General features: G+C 39.6%; 1 protein-coding gene across 2 annotated transcripts in view; it reads right to left on the bottom strand.

Moving 5' to 3' along the window:
- The window catches only part of tnc (tenectin), a 132,270-nt gene that overhangs the window by 20,709 nt on the left and 94,237 nt on the right, over positions 1-17,324 (bottom strand). For both annotated transcript variants that reach the window (XM_083125594.1, XM_083125595.1), the window contains exons 4-5: positions 4,046-4,243; positions 373-509 (exon numbers count right to left, since the gene is read on the bottom strand). In XM_083125594.1, coding sequence (XP_082981720.1) covers positions 373-509; positions 4,046-4,243 — 335 coding nt within the window. The remainder of the gene's footprint in view (positions 1-372; positions 510-4,045; positions 4,244-17,324) is intronic.

Here is a 17,324-nt window from a genome sequence, read left to right as displayed (position 1 = left end):
CAGCTCTCCTTCCCTTTGAAGGAAGGCAACCTGAATCATACAATGGATTGGCGCGTTGAATATCGTGCCAGGGCTTCATATTGCGCGTCCTTGAATGCACGTTCCTTTTCCTGCAAATATCGCCTGTGTTGCAGTGTAAACACTAGGATGATAAAACGATCATGTTGTCATCGATAGTAACATATATCCTTGCATATTATGGATATTACTAATTCCCTGTGTGTTCTTTTTAGCTGCATATAAAGATTAGCTGGTTGTTTAATATCAAAACTGTAGTTCTGTACACTGTTTTACTTCACTACTGTAACTCACTTATGCTCTTCACCGTTGTGGAATAATGCTTGGGATTATGTTGTTCGGGTGCTCACTTACCTGTGCACCGTCTGTGAAGAAAACTCCGTCGATTGTGCATCCGTAGTTGTCAGGATGGCCAACCTCCGTCGATCCCGGGTGTTTATGTGGCCTGTGGGTGGTTGTCGATGGGCTGCTGCTCACCAGCTGGACGGGAACTGGTTAGGAAAGACAAAAGAGCAAAATCAAGACTTGTGACGTTTGACACCGTACAAGGCGCACACAAAAATGCACTCACATTTAAGGAAGTGACATTTTAGCATGCTTCCTATAAACTACGGTAAATTCGGGTGTAATTTTTTTTGTCTTTTTCAGTACACCCTATATATATATCTGTATCTGAAAATATACTCTGTCCCGTCTATCTCTGAAGCAAGGTCGCGCATAGCGGCAGAAAAGGGGAGGAAATCGAGTTGGCAGAGCGAAGCAGTACACGCTGCTGCGAAGGATGGTAACTGCAGTCGCTCTCGCCCCCTCCACATGATCCAATTCCCTCGCACGTGTTCATTGGTGAAGTCGTTTCGCGTCATTACTTGCGCAGAGACTTGCTTTCGTTCGTCTGCTCCGGAACAGAGTATATGTATATGTACAGTCACGGACACTTCTGGGTTGTAGTGAATACATTGACTTTCAATGGAATTGTTACAACCCAGCGGTGTCCGTGACTGTACATGTAGATAATACAATCAGTATTCACTCAAATAAAGGGCTGTTAGCACAATGTGTCTAACACTACTGTTATCACGGTATTCCAGGTAACAATCCTTAGTGGGGTGCACTCACATACGCACACGCGTGCAGACACACACATGGTTTGAGTGTCTTGTTAAAATGTAGGTTTATTCTCCAAAATTTGTTGTGTATTATGTGGACTTATATAACATTTCTAAGGAACCATAAAGTATATTTCAACTTTTTTTATTACTATAATTTTAATAGTAAAAATTATGTTATATGTAAATTTGTATAAACGTATAATATTTACATTAATACAATGAACTAAATGCCATGCCGAAACAGCCGTTTGATGCCAGGACCTGCCAAGTGACTTTTCGTTGGGTGACGCGTGGTCAGCTCATCGTGTCCCATCGCCGCTGTTTCTGGTTTTCGAGACCAGAACTGCTACTTCTTCTCTTCAAGTAGCTTCCCAATTCTCCTCACGATGCTGGGTCAATATCGATATCAATAATATACCAACTCAAATTTATGAATTCTAACAGAATATTATTGATTGGAAAACGGATTTTCCACAGAATGAAAACTAAAACCAAACTAAAGGCCGTGCCGCAACAGACGTTTGAGAGCCAGTGGCTTTTTATCCCATCGCCGCTGTTTCTTGGATTTTCAATTCGATACCTGGTACTTCTTTGCAAGCAGCTCTCCAATTGTTCACACACTGTCAACACGGAATGTCTGCGGCATGGACAAAGAGAAACAAATGAATGGATTCAGGACGGAACGAAGTGCGTAGGGAAAGAAAGATATACTTTTCGGTTCAGGTTTGATTCTATTTTCGGCGACCCTTTCTAACTCAGTGAATCCTTCCTCTCCTGAAATTCATTTCCCTCATTGGTGGATAACATTGTTTTAGTATATAGCACAAAGGCAAAGTTGTTAAAACTAGAGTGATCTGTGAGTCAGCTACTGGAAGTGACTCATACGGAAATGTCCCTCTAATGTAGACAGGATGGCTGATGTGTTTACAAGTGTTACACGGTAGCCGATCATCTGGAAATTTCCGCTATTAACCGCTTCTTGAAGAGGTAAAGAAACTCATCTATTACCTCTTAAAGCACAAGAACTCCCCCTCCCCCTTCACACACACACATGCACGTTCTGTATGTGCCATGACTACAACGAAGGCATGAGACTGCTATGTCACTCTGCGGTATAAAAATTCAACTACAGTTACAGCCTCAACACCGTTACATTTTAGCGCTGCGATCGCTTCCCCTTCCTTTTAGCGCCTTTTCCCCCTTCCTCCCATCATCCTTTGCGGTTTTTTCATTCCTTGTCTCTGTCCACGTCAGAGGAAAACTCTTCTGCTATTCATGTGTTCAATTAGTTTCTGCTCGACACAAAGAAAAACGAAAAGACTGCTTTGAAGAGGCAATACGGCAATAGATAGCTTCCGTTAGTGTCCAGTGCTTTTCTTTTTCATCTGATCGTATTTTTCGATGCATAGGTTGGCAGTCCTGGCGGAAGTGACGGAGTGGTTTTTGATGGGAAAGTGACCGGTAGATGTGAGTTGCATAGTTTTCATGGACTTTTGCCAAAACTGTCTCTTTCGCCGGCTTCCATGCTGAAGTGGTTAGGAAAACTCTTTAGTCTACGAGATCAATAGTTCTGTGTTCCATTACTGGATAAGTGTTTTCTTACAGTTGTTTCCTCATTAATTTTATTGCATCTTCCTCTTCGCGATTAACCCAAAAAGTAGCAATGCGGCACATAGGCGTAACTTGGCGGGGGCAAGGGGCACTTGCCCTCCCAAAATTTGCAGGTTTATTAAAATTTACAAGTTAATAACACTTTTGTTAACCTCTTGGAACTGAGAAGCAAAGTAATTTATATAATTTCGCAAATTTAACAGTTATTCAGCAAAATGGTCCTGGACACTTTTGGATTCTCCCTCCCCCTCCTTTCCTAAGTTAAACCCAAATTTATATTCTGCCCCCCAAAGTCAGGCCCCAAGTTACGCCATGATGCAATGCGAAGCAACTAAAGCAAAAAAAAAAAAAAAAAAAAAGAAACTATCCTTATGGAAAAGTATGAATGGAACTTGAAAGCATAATTTCCAATCAGTTGATGTTTTTGGAAAGGATTGATTGATTTGCTTTCTTTTACTTCGCTTCTTGTGCCACTTTTGACTAATTTGCGAAGATGAGGATGAGTGATGATATGATGAGAATTGATGAATGGACACTCACAAACATCCACGCCCAGGCCAGGATTCGAATCCTGGACCCCTGGGATCGTAGCGCGATGTGCTAACCACTCTGCCACGAGGGCCGGCTTTTTTGGAAAGCAACAAGGAATCGGGGGAAGAGGAGGAGGGGAGAGAAATACAAACAAAGAAATGTAAGATGATGCAAATGTACGAGACTTTTAGAACAAGAAGAAGAATGATTAATTAGTTACTGGACATAACAAACGCACACTGAATGAAAGAGTTCATGAGAATATGTAAATTATCAGCTGGTGCGATAGAATAACAAGGGGAGACGGATGTAAAAGTATAAGTGGAAAGTGGAAAGCCATAATTCATAAACATAAGAGGAACTGGAGAAGAAAACGACTGTAGATTGCGAATAAAGAAAAGAGGATCAAATCAATCGAAGGTAATGGGAAGCTTAAAAGAAAATCAGAATATAACAAAGTGAAATAATAAAATAAAATAAACTTGCAAAGGATAATTTATTGAGGATGTGCGTATATTGTATGGAAATAAGTGTCTATCCATGTTCACAATTATGTATTGTGCGCATGCTAAGATAAGAAGGAGATAATCTCCCGTGTGACGTTGCTGATACTCCTCCCAGCTGTATGCGCAGAGCACAACGGCGCATCTGAAGGTCTAACAGGCTCATTGACCAGCTAAGCGTCAAAATTCGGAGCTGTTACGGGCACAAGACATTCATAAACAAACAAAAAAGGCATTCATAAACAAGTAAATGTTAAGAAATAAACGTCTTACCTTCCGGACACGTAATAATCGGGCAGCACATGTCCGGCCTCTTCTCGATCGTGCAGTCCTGGCCAATGGCCTTGCTGAACGGGCACACCCTCAGGTAACACATGAGCATACTGTTATGGCACGTGCAGTTTAGGCAGGGCTCGTTCGTAATTATTCTATCGCCTTCATCGTAGTGTTGGAACATATAATAGCAGCCCTCTGAAAGAAAAGAAAATATATAATTACTTAATTGTTAATAATCCAGAAGAGAAATTGAAATCAACATAACTATAATGCATTATGCGCATGCGTAGAGAGAGTCTCGGGTGTGACGTTACGGAGACTCCGCCCAGCTGCATGCGCATGACCCAACCGCGCATCTCAAGGCCTAACTTGTTCACTTACCAGGTAAAGTTCACGTCTGTTGCTGGCATAAGACATCTATAAACACATCGCGTAATCTGGGGGTCAAAGGGGAGCATTTTATGAGTATTTTTGTTCTGTCCCACCAAAGTTAGGTCCGAAGTTAAGCTGATCTACAAACATAGTTTTTTTAAGCTACAGTACATTTGTGTCATGATACCGATTAACGAGGCCCATATCTCTGGCTCACCGTTTATAACCTTTGGAAGGCAAGGATGCTCATGTTGGTTGTATTTTGTTAATTTCCAAACTGCGAAAATGAACAAAATGATAATCATTATGCACCGAAACAAATAAATCCCACTAAAAGATAATGAATAATATGCAGTATAGGGGGAGACCATGTAGCAACAGGCAATGAATTGTAGTAAATGCGTTACGTCACTATAATAGGACCCAAAAGGAGAACAACATTTAATATATATATTAAAATAGTAAAACGTACTAAAAACTTCCAATACACGTAGATAGGAAATAGTCACCATTAATATGAATTGACAGTTTCATGAATTGTTCGCTAAGATAATCTTGTGCTAATAATAATAATATCCTTATTAATTATAGTATATTATAAAGTGATGGCCAATGTTAAAAAGGGTAAAGGCAGAAAATCAAGAGAGAAGGCATTTTTTAAATAGACACGAAACTAATAACATATAAGTCAGATCAACCCACAACGATTTATATAACCGAAAACCGACTTTTCACGGGGATAAATATAACTTATTTACGTGACAAACAACAAAACGTGTTAAAGTATCGAACTGATCCCCTTCCCTTTTTTTTTTGCTCACCAGGACGTTCACAATTTTCCTTTTAACATAGCAAAGTCATTTGCCGATACGTTCCACAGATTAAGCAATTACTCGTTCATGCTGAAAGATATTCACTTTTAGGAAAGAAAAAGCTCCAAGTTGTTTCTTTCCTTCTGCTCCATTGGTTTTTCTTAGTAGGTGCGAGCGACACTGACCATGAACAAAAGGTGTGACCTTCGAGTGACCTTGAAACGCAAGCATTTGAAGCGTAAAACTGCATTAAACGGCGATTTTCCTTTGTTTAGGAGGGAAAAGGATTCGCTCCGGCTAACATGGCGGGCTTGTTAAAAAGGACTTATATAATCCGTAATGTTCAAATTGTCCTGGTGTGCGTAGAAGGAGGACTTTAGCTGTTCGAAGAGGCATATTCTAAGGATATATCCCACATATGCCGTAAAGATTGAATATAATATGTCTTGAGCTATTATCAGCACAGTATCATAGCAATTAAAAATAATCTTTCAGTGGAAATAGACTCTGAACTCTGAAAACATTCTAAGGTCATGAAACCAAGTCTGTACAGTGGGATCCATGAGTATTACCCTGCAAATTGTCCATCACCATGTTCGTGCACTTTATTTGACCCAATAACAGCTTCAAGAATTAAAAGAACACTCAAAACAAGCTGTTGACAACTTCTTCACCAGCATACATAACAAGGTGCTCCCATAACACCTTGCCGGGAAGCAAGTATTTCTGGATTTAGGCGTCCCACTTTTATTGCCGGTGACCGTACATTTAAACTCTTCTTGATTTAATTATTTAACATTACACTTTTATTCCCCCTTTCTTGAATCTTTGTAAACTTTTGTTTGTTTCATATTTATAACGAGATGAGATGAAAAGAAGCCACTTTGTTAAAGGTACAGTCAACGGCAAAGATAATGGTAGGCAAATTGTCCATCGCTAATTTGATTACTTTTTTATTCTACATCCTGCGTTGTTTTAAAGAATGATACTATGTTAGTTCGAAGCAGGCATTGTTCTCTGCTTACTGACCTCTTTATTTCAATTCATTGTCATCACATTATGTAATACAGACCGAATTAAAATGGTAGTGGACAATTCGCCTACTGTTTCTTTCGCCGTTGGGTGTACAGTCACAGAATTCGCGTGAAGTGGGTGTGTGTGTGTATTTTGTATCTAGGTATACATGTATTCAACAGTAAGCGATTAACGCCCTTTTTGGAAAAAAGATAAATATTGAATTCGAACACACACTGGATAAGCACCAAACCTTTGTTACGGCGTATGGTTGGGAGCCAAGGTCCCCCAATCCCCCCCAGTGACGACCCTGGCCGTGTCAAATGGTGTATTTTTAACCATTACGTTTTGCTGGAAGCAGGCGATGACTTGGCAACACTGCCTCGAGCATCGAACGGTGGATTCGTGACTTCTGTGTCCCCTGGCAGGGTGTTTGGTCCCAACAACACCTGAGGCTATGTTCAAAGCGATGTTCAATGTCTCTCCGACGTGCGGGGAAGATACTCCGTCGAAAATTGCCGATGTTCTCAGGCAAAACAGTTTCGAAAAACGGACATTGATGGCGTGTTGCAATCGAGGATTCACAGGTTCAATTTCCAGTGACGTAATGTCGATTCAGGCCGGACTTTTAGATACATTATTCTGAATTTGAAGTTGATTTTTTTTAGTTTTAAGTTCACATGCGCAGGTAGGCTAATCGGACCTGGCATCCGAACAATTGTGCCTCCAACGGGCATCGAAACCAGGAGCCCTTGATTACAAGAAGGCGACATTACCGCCGCACGATGGGGTAGCAAGATACAATATTATAGTTCACTATGGTTCCATTAATTTCTATGTTTTGAATCAGACCACATAAGGACAACCGAGACTGCGCCATTTTGTTAAAGTGAGTCAGAACCAGTGACGGCGATTGGGTTCCAAAACTGAGGGGGGGATATGAAAAACTGGAGGGGGGCAAGGACAGTTTACTTTCCATTGGTAGATAAGGTTTAACATGGTGCAAAAGTGGCAGAAAGTGGGGGGCGCCCCCCTAATCGCCCCCACTGGTCAGAACTAACGGAAATCAAACCCTGTACCCACGGCCGGGGTTTATAGTGGACTTGTGCGGAGGGGAGGGGGGTAGAGCCCTGGTTTTCCATCAGCAAAAAACTCTACTGGGAAGAAAGGGCCGCAAAATGTTCAAGATGAATATTCAGACCGAATGGAAATGGTAGTGGACAATTCGCCTACTGTTTCTCTCGCCGTTGGGTGTACAAATAATCACGTTAAGTGATTTAGCTGAGTTATTAATTAGAAAGACATTTGTTAGTGGCTGGAAGTTGCGAGAAAATAATCTCTCGTTTATTGCAAGATTGCAAGGTAAAGGCAAATCCATAACCAATTGGAGCAGTTTACGTCATTATTACAACTCATCATGGAAGTACAGCGCCACATTTCAACCTGGTGGCGGAAAATTGAACTTTTTTAATCACCATCCTCTTCCCCAATGTCTGCATAGTGGATTCACCAAATTTCAGATGTCTACGATGCCTCAAACAGGCTACAGATGGCTCTGAGTTGGGTAACTTTAATTCTGGCCATCCGGTACATTGGAGTAAGGGATAGAATGGTCAATGTTTATGGTTGGTCACTGAAAGTAAGTTCTTTATGCACTGAAATTTGTTGTAAATTAAAATACTCAAACTCCAAGTTCAGTATGGCTGCGTTTGACTCGGACAGGTGGACGAACATGAGTGTATGTGCCGCTTTAGACAAAGCCTTTTCCTTAGGAGTTTTCTTAACATTTATGCCATGACCAAAATGCTATCGTGTAAAATGAAAAATCAGAACAAAATCAGCATAACCAATCAGAAGCGACCTCTAGGTCACGCGTGAAAATGTAATGGCGGCCGCGTGAGATGTAAACAATGTATCACTTCACATGTTTAAAAGCCGATAACTATTCAACCGAGAGGAATAACGTTTCGTATAAATCGGAATTAGATACAAGACAATGGCGCTGCTTAAATACATACTTTACAACGTTTACTGTACACGTATGGAATAATATTTTAGTTGTTTCAAATGTAAACACCGTGCACTCACCATAGATGGTGTAGTTTGCCTTGCATTTCGTGCTGTATACATTGTAATCGCAAGAGCTAACCGAAATGTCCCATCAAATGCTTCCGCGTAGGTACAGTGGGATCCATGAGTATTACCGTGCAAATTGTCCATGACTATTTTAATTAATTTTTCTCTTACATCCTATGTGTTTTTAAGCGATGGATTTTTATGTATGCTGGTGCAGAAATTGTCAACAGTTTATTCTGAGATTTCTTTTACTTCTTGAAGCTCTTACTGGGTCAAATAAAGTGCACGAATATGGCGATGGACAATTTGCACGGCAATACTCAAGAATCCCACTGTACTATCTGCTATACGATTTTTGGAAGCATTTACATAGCATTTAGGCTAACAAAAATGTTAAAGCAAATGCTTCCGTCTAAATCAAGCCTTACATAATGTAAAATGAGCATATTTCAAGTAGAAAATATAATAATAGGAAATGAATTGAAGCAGAATAATTTGGCTTAAAATAATAATAAGCTTACTATATATATATGTCATAAGTTATAAAAAAAATAAATGTTATAAGTGGGAGGGAAATTATGAAAAGAAAATCGTGAGACCGGCAGAGGGGGGAGAGAGGAAGCAATGATGATTTCCCCCCCCCCCGTTGAAATGTAATTTATTGTTTCTGAAAGCTATAATTTATACCCGTTCTGCATGGTTGACGTATAAAAATATAGCTAATGCGAAAAGATGGACAATGTTCTTGTACAATCAGCAGATAAATTACATCACATTCGTGTTAAAAATTCAAAAGATAAACATGGCAACGATGCGAGAATGTTTCGAAGGCCGAAGTGTTTATATTTCAACAGGGAAGATTTTTTCTCCACAGATGATAATAAGACTGCTGTTATGACTGGCGAGAAGAAGGAAGGGGGAAAAAAAAGTCGACAAAAATAGGAAGAATGTCGAAGATGCGCCGGAGAAAATTGCGTGCAAGTATGCAAAAGAGATGAGGTAAGGCCAAACTTTTGGAAGGGGCTAGAGAGGGGGGCATCTTGGATCATCCCGGACGGCCTTGTCCCAAGGACGCTGATGTAATCCTTTTAATTGGAAGGGGAGAGGGTTTTTGGGGGGAGGGTGCATGAGGCAAAGGAACCGATAAGCATCCATCTTTAGTGAAATCCCAATACGACCTGTTTTCTGCGATAGGATCAGATGGATCAAGGAACCTGGAGAGCGGCTTTTTTATCGCTGATATCAACGCATGATCATCGCTGTCCGGATCCCAGGGTGGGGGTTGCTGAAAAGCAACACCTCCCGTTGATTTGCAGTTGTTACCAGTGTTTGGAAAGCTGCTTTGTCGAAAAGTAACTAAGTTAAAATTACTTGACTCAATATGTCCCTTTCTTTGATTTGTTTCTTGTTATTTAGCATCGCTTTTCTGCTACTTTTGGCTAATTGCGACGATAAAGATGAAAAGATGAGATGGATGAAGGGACAGGCAAAAACATATAGGGACAACACAACAGACAGTGGCGTGCTCAGGATTTTCGATGGGGTGTTACACGTTGCCAACTCATAATAAATCAGGTCGCCAACTCATAAGAAATCAGGTTACCAACTCATAAGAAATCAGGTTACCAACTCGTAGGAAATCAGGTTGCCAACCCGTAAGAAATCAGGTTGCCAACTCATAAGAAATCAGGTTACCAACTCATAATAAATCAGGTTGCCAACTCCAGAATCAGCATCATCATCTCACTGATATGAATAATAATAATATTTACAATTTCCGATCGATTTTTCTCCTGAATTTTATTCTCTAGACTTCAGGCTTCGCAGATAGCATAGCTATAGCCTATATGCTCCTGGTTGCCTTATTTTCGTTTTCACTTCATTCATGATCAGATATGCTAATTGGGACTGGGCCTACAGTTTAGAAGTGGAATCCGAACCACTGTAACATTTGCCTTTACCGGGAATCGAACCCGTATCCCGTTGACTAGAAAGCGATAACGTTACCGCTACACCATCGGCGAAACCATATGCTGTCTCCTTTAGTAGTTCACTGTGTATAGAGCTTGTGATTTCATGTTTTCTCTCTCTTCAAATCCGTTAGAAGATATCTCTCCCACCGGTTACTGATTTCGTGATATTGCAAAATGTTATGCTTATTTTGCAAAATGATATTAATAATTTTCAGCAATATTTTGAAATTATCTCTTGCGCTTATGTCTGGGCATCAAGAAGCATTTATTCTGAAAGATATACAATCAGGTGCACTTTTCCCCAGAGAGAAATGTCTGACAGAACGAACGAGGTAGAAGGTCTAGAGTGGCTGAAGTGGTTGAATGCCAAGTTGTGCCTGACTATCGGCCGTAAAGAAACAACGGGAAAGTAAGCATATGATCTGTATCAGCTGCTTCCCTCATTGGAAGACGTCGGATTCTAGGAGAAATAGTAAGGCCAGACCACGTTCAATTTACCTCAACAAATGACGATCGATTCGAGCCTCTTCGCAGCCCCATCCATTCTACACTCGTCGGCCAAAGCACGTGCGTCAGCGCCCACCCTCCAGCTTATATCCGCGCAACTATAATTTTCTAGCTGGAGACGCGAGACAATTGAACAGCGAAGTACGTAATAAGTTTTGCGTAATCGTCTGCAGAACGGGATTTCCCCCTCCCTTTACGTACTCCTTCAGCGAACAACTGACCTTTAGGCTTCAGAGACAACAGGAAGATGAAGACGCGGTCCTTGAATAGGTTGGACCACCTGTTGAGTGAAGTCACACTTCTTGGATCATGCTTCCTTTGTCCTGGGAATGCATTTGTGGACTTCGCTTGTAGAAAAACTAGCAGCGACTGCGCATAATTAGAATAAAAACACTAAAACTCGAAGTTGTGGTTATTTTTAAAAAAACTGGTACATGGGCGTCGCCATAAATTTTTAGGGGGTTAGGCCATTGATAAAATTTGATTAGCAGAAATAATAACAATAATGACATCCATGAGATGAGAACTGTCTTTTTGTTAATATTTTAGATAAATGTTTCTTTTTTTTATTATATCCACCCTTCCCCTCAGTTTTTAAAGCTTGCTCTTGAATGAGATGTGTAAAGGTTTATGTTGTGTGATCTGTCGCATAAAAATCTCATTCTTGGAATTTTGAAAACCGTTGATTAGTTGTTATAATATTAAAACGTAAGTGGTTCCTGTCATTTATACTCCATTTTTGGATTTAAAGTTTTTATTTTGGTTTTTCTCCTTGAATACTTACTATCTGAACTTTTTTTTAATGTGAATAACAGTATAACTAAATGATCTGCTTTTTATTGCATATAAGTATTATATAATATGTTATCCCAAAGTTTCTCTGGTTCCATGGTTTGAATCCCGGCCTTTTCATGGTGTTCTTTGTGAGTGTTTCTTCATCAATTTCATCACATCCTCTCTCATCCTCATCTTTGCAATTAGCCACAAGTGGCCGAAAAAGCAAATAAAATAAACCTAATCAATCCCATTATTGCTGCCGATAGGTGGCAGACCGAAAGATATACATATTTTTGACGCTTTCATGGTCATGGCTCCCATTCAGGTCTATATACTTAGTGCAAAACATGCTATGAAATAAAGAAAGAATTCTAATAGCTTCACGACATGCTATGTGGTATACTTTTGACATGGTACGTGTAGGATCACAGGTTCTCAAGGTACTATAGCAGCCGACATATTACTAGAATAGAGAAGGTTAAACATTGCAATGGAGAAGGTTTGAGAATTATCCCTTCTCTAATTCGCGCTCACGGTATTGCCGATACCTGAGCCTTGCTCGGATGTGGTGACCATCCAATGTGTCCTGTTCGAACAAGGCTCAAGTACTATACACTGAAATTGATGATATTCAGAAATGTCAGTGTTACTATTGTATACAGAGCAGAGATTATGGTGAGTTGGTGTGATTAATCCACAGGTACTTCTTTGTGTCCCTTAATTTCATGGCTTCAAATTTTACACTTACCTAAAGGTAGGAAAGTGATGTAAAGTAGGTAATATAAAATACAAAAAAAAGTTGGGAAACCGTGTCGCATTGCAAAATATGAGAATAAAAATGGAAAAAGTAGGATAAGGATGAACTCAATAAACGTATGAGTTAACCTCGATGAGATATTAACGTCATTTTATGAATGAACAGGAGTGTATTTGCAGAAGAAAGCTACCGTTTCTTTGCTGCGAAACAGTTATGCAAACATCACGGCTGTGAGAATGGGGAGATAGGGATAAAACATGCAAAATAGCATTAGTCACTTCGTTGACAGGCAAATGAAAGTCTCCTGGTGCCAAGGTTGTAATGAAATATGCAAGAAGCGAGAACGTTTACTGCAGACATATTGTCGATGTATTTACAGTAATGTGCAATAGGTAGTTTTTATTATTGTCAGTTTCATGGTTCATATTAGCAAGGCTTCCATTGCAAATCTGCTGCAACCCTCAAAGAAGGTCCACAAGGCATCTATTGGGAAGTCTTTGGGACATCCTCACTGAAAGTGTGAAGGACACTCCTCAAACAATCCTGGCTCAAGTTGCACACAAGCCACCAACACCAAAACTAAGCTTCTTTACGTATTTGTGACCATGAGGATCTTGGAAATCTACACTTGATTTGTTCCGAAAGTAACGATGTAAGTGGTACTGAAGATGCAGAAGAAATCCACTGGAAGTCTTTTCGACATCCACGCTGGAAAATTTAACGGGATCCCACAAAGAAGTGTTTTGAACGTTTTGAACTGGAAGTTCCAAGAAAACCCACTATGATCCACAGAGCATCTATTGGAAATATTCTACATTTTCAGACCATTAGTCCCAAAGAAACTCCTGTAGGCAATATTTTCGAGCATCTACAGGGAAAAGGTTCCAAGAGAGATCCCACAAGGTACCCTTTGGAAGGGCCTTTGATTGGTTGATTTATTGAAATAAAATTTTGTGGTGCGTCAACACTTGGGTTACTTTGAACCCATCACATTATATGGAGTCTAATTCCTTACCGCAACTAAAATCAGTACCTGTCTCTGAGGATGGCCTTTTACAATCCAGTCCCAAATTTGATGCCAACTGTTGTTAAGGCAGTGAATCTTCCGTTTCTGTTCCTTAGCAACATAACTTAAGAGTACTTGGAAATAAAATCCTTTGGAAAATATTTGGACCTAAAAGGGATGAGGAGACAGGTGAGTGCAGAAGGTTACACAATGTAGGACTCCACAATTTGTATCCCTGTCCACATATTATTAGAATAATTAAATCAAGAAGACTTAGGTGGGCAGGCCATGTAGCACGAATGGGAGAGGAAAGAAGAGTTTACAGGATTCTTGTTGGGAAACCTGATGGTAAGAGACCTGTAGGAAGGCCAAGACGAAGATGGAGGGATAACGTTGAAGAAATCGGCAAGGATGGGAAAAAATTGGATTCATTTTGCCCAGGATAGGGATAGATGGAAGGCTTGGGAAGGCAGCCATAAACCTTCGGGTTTAAGAAAGCTAGAGAGTTAGTTAGTTACATCTGCTAAAAACTGCTTTTTTGTTTACCGCGTCCACTAGCGACTTCGACCATAAAACTTGTTTCCTACTGTCACTCGCCAGGTAGCTCTGTGAGGCATGTCATCACATAAATCGTAGGAAAGCAATAAATATCGGACAACTACAAGACTTAAGAAGCAAATAAACACAAATGGGCGCTTCGAGCTAAAGCTAAAAGCCAAACTCATCACATTCGGATGGAGTGGAAACATAATACGGCGCAAATTGAATACAAAGAAGTGGGTCCTTAACTTTGACAAATACTGAAAGTTCTTACGAGATTATTTGTACTTCCTCAGTTAATGTCTCTTCTATTTGTGGCACTCATGTTACGTCACAGATACTCTAAAAGAAACACTACTCTACCTCCCACTTTTTTCGCCGATGACGAAACGAACCAAGAGAGATTTCGATGACTTCAGAAGCCGGCTTGAGTTTCTCAAGGTCAAACACAGATAGCTCTGTGTGTCCTTTCGCCGGCGTGCATGACGTGAGCACCTGTTTCTCTGATTTACGATGTAGCGACTGGATTCGGTAGGGTTCGCGAATCCTAATGAACAGTTTTCGCGCTTTGTTGATTGGGCTGGGCAACCCGTACACCCATTTTTTAACTTTGTAATGACACCCAACGGGTGGTTTGCATGTTAAACGTTATGTCAGGTTAACTTTATTAGCGATCTTCAAGAGGCGTTACCGTTAACAAGACAGTAACGCGTTACGAAGTTACTTTATTGCCTGCAAATATTACGCGCGCCGTTACCATTGCGTACATCAGGGCCGGCCTTAGATGGGCGCGGGAGCCCTGGACATATAATATACGTGTGGAGTATAAACAGAACTGTCCAGATTAACTCAAGATGAACTCAGCGCCTGAACTCCGAGCCAGTTGTCGGGTTTGTGTTGTGTTCTGTCCACAACACATATTCAAAAGAAACTTCAAGCAACACCTCATGGAACATAAACGGGATCAAGACTAGTCAAGGGACTACAAGAAGAAAAAAATGTTTAACTTCTCTTGGTGATTTTTACTGTTTTTCTCTTTAATAATATCATTATTATTTTTACCATATAATGCCACTATTAATATTATATGTAACTTTCTTTGTGTTTATATTATTGTCACATTTTATTAATTCTGTAATTTTTATGTATTATCATTTTTCACGTATTTTTATTATCTTATTTTATTCCTCTTTAGCATTATCATTATTATTTTACAATATAAATATCACTATTAGTATTTATGCACCTTTCTTTGTGTTTATATTATTGTCACTTTTTTTATTAATTCCATACATATATATTTTTTAAATGTAATATCATTCCTCATACATTTTTGAAAAAAATGTCTGTCACTTTCGTATGGACAAGAATTGGTGGTAAGAGCGGTTCAACAGGTTGAAACACGCCTTATTTAATAAAGACGCTTAATTATTATTTTCTCTCCCTCCATTTCATCTTATCACCACCCTCATCTTTGCGATTAGCCAAAAGAGCAGAAAAGCAAAGTAAAAATCAATCAGATGAGTTCAATACTTCTGGAAAATGTAACAAGTTTGGTGTCTAATATTAAATAGAAAAATAATTAATTTAACCTTTTGGGCTGAAGTGCGTTTGACACTGTCCTCGTGTATGATAAAACGAATTTACCTCCTTGTTTGTTTGTTTCTTTCATTCTCTGTCGTTTCCGTGTTTGTTCTTTTCTCTCATTGCCTTATGCTATGTAAACATGACACCATAATGTCGAACTTACACACAATATCACGTTGTTCTTCACACACAATATCACTCCAGTAAAAGTCCTCGGAACGTTGATGTGTTTACGCACGAAGTTCCTCGTTTGGCAGGATTCACGCACGCTTCGTGTAAAGTGAGTATCCTTTGCTTACGTTTACTGGAACTAGAGCTACAGTTTCAAGTGGAACCAAACCCACCAGGTATCGAACCCGAGACCCTTTGATTACAAAACGACAGGAAGGCTCCGTGAAGAGTAAAAAGTGTTGATTTAGTTTAAACACACTTTTCTTGATAGCAACGCGACTTTAACTCTCATTGTTGAATTTTTAACCTGAGTCAGTTCGACTTGAGGCAATTAAAAACTTTGCTCTACAACAAGGATATGAGTCAGTAGTTCCCTTTTCTCCCACAAGGAGGCAGCACTCTGACGTCAATCATCTTGTGCAGTAATTGGCACAGTTTAAATTCCTTTCCAATGACGATCATTACTACACTCAAGCAAGCTGCACTAATGCCGGGAAATCACGCAGGATCTGTAGAAAGACCTTGATTGAAGACACGGAAGATGTTAACAGATTACCGTTTAGCAATACAATTTCTTCTCAATTGTTGTAACTGATTCGTCAGGAAATACAGCTGGAGTATATTACACTTGTTTTCTATTTCCGTTTATGTTATTTTTAAAATTTTGGCTTCTGTTCCATCGCCTCCTTATTATTGTTGGTATCACATTATCGTATCTTATTGCTATTACAGATGTTGTTATTATTCTTGTAATGGCCTTGTTTTTATTATTTTGATTTCATTATTCATTGCCGTTACATTTTCATTGGCGCACTCTTCTTCCCTATATTTGAACTGTTTTGTTATTCATTTCATTTACTGGTTGAACTCTTGATTTATTATACATTTTTACCGATGCTATTTTCAATTTTCATTATTCATCACTCGTACTAGCATGCACATTCTTGCCTTTGCTTGCTTTCAATTTGATATATAATTTCTCATTCAGCTTCATTTACACTTTTCATATGTGATTTTACTAATAAACTTAATTCATTTCGTTTTCAAGGATTATGGTTCTACATGAAAAATTACAATAGTTTGTTTAGTTGTAATTGAAAGCCACAAATGAATATTAAATTATCAAGAGTTCAGAAATTGAAACACTGAGATATTTAATTTTGAAAGTATCGTAGACACGACATACTAAAAATCGTGATATATAGCCATCTCGTTAGTCGAGCGTTTAGAGTGATACATTCACGATCTCGCCTCTGAATGCCCCACGTTTGAGTTCCAGGCTGGCCGTGGGTGTTTCTCTGCATCTAAGCATCGTTCATCTTTATGGTCGCGGTTAGCTCAATGTAGAAGAAAAGCGAAGTAAAATCTTGATCAAGACGAGAAAAAACTCTCTGATGCTGTGGTTGAATTTTCAACCCTTAGCGACAGAGGGGGGTGTGTTTCACCTGCGTCACAAACTGTTGCATTATGGCAGTCATGATTGAGGCCAGTTCTTGTAAGCGTACGGAATTCAAGCGGCCGGGTGGGTGATACTAACACAGGCTTTCGTGATTTAATATAAACGTGCAGTTCATGCAGATGCAACGAATATTTCCTTGCAAACGGCAAATAAAACTGGCGGCTGTGTGCTTTCTGACGTCATATAAAACCCACCTTTATGATGCAATGAGCTACGTGGCGTGTA

This window comes from Lepisma saccharinum, chromosome 7 (assembly GCF_977018435.1).
Source record: "Lepisma saccharinum chromosome 7, izLepSacc3.1, whole genome shotgun sequence".
NCBI classification, from domain to species: domain Eukaryota; kingdom Metazoa; phylum Arthropoda; class Insecta; order Zygentoma; family Lepismatidae; genus Lepisma; species Lepisma saccharinum.
The sequence above is the reverse complement of the archived record's forward strand: the minus strand, read 5'-3'. Positions and strand labels throughout refer to the sequence as shown.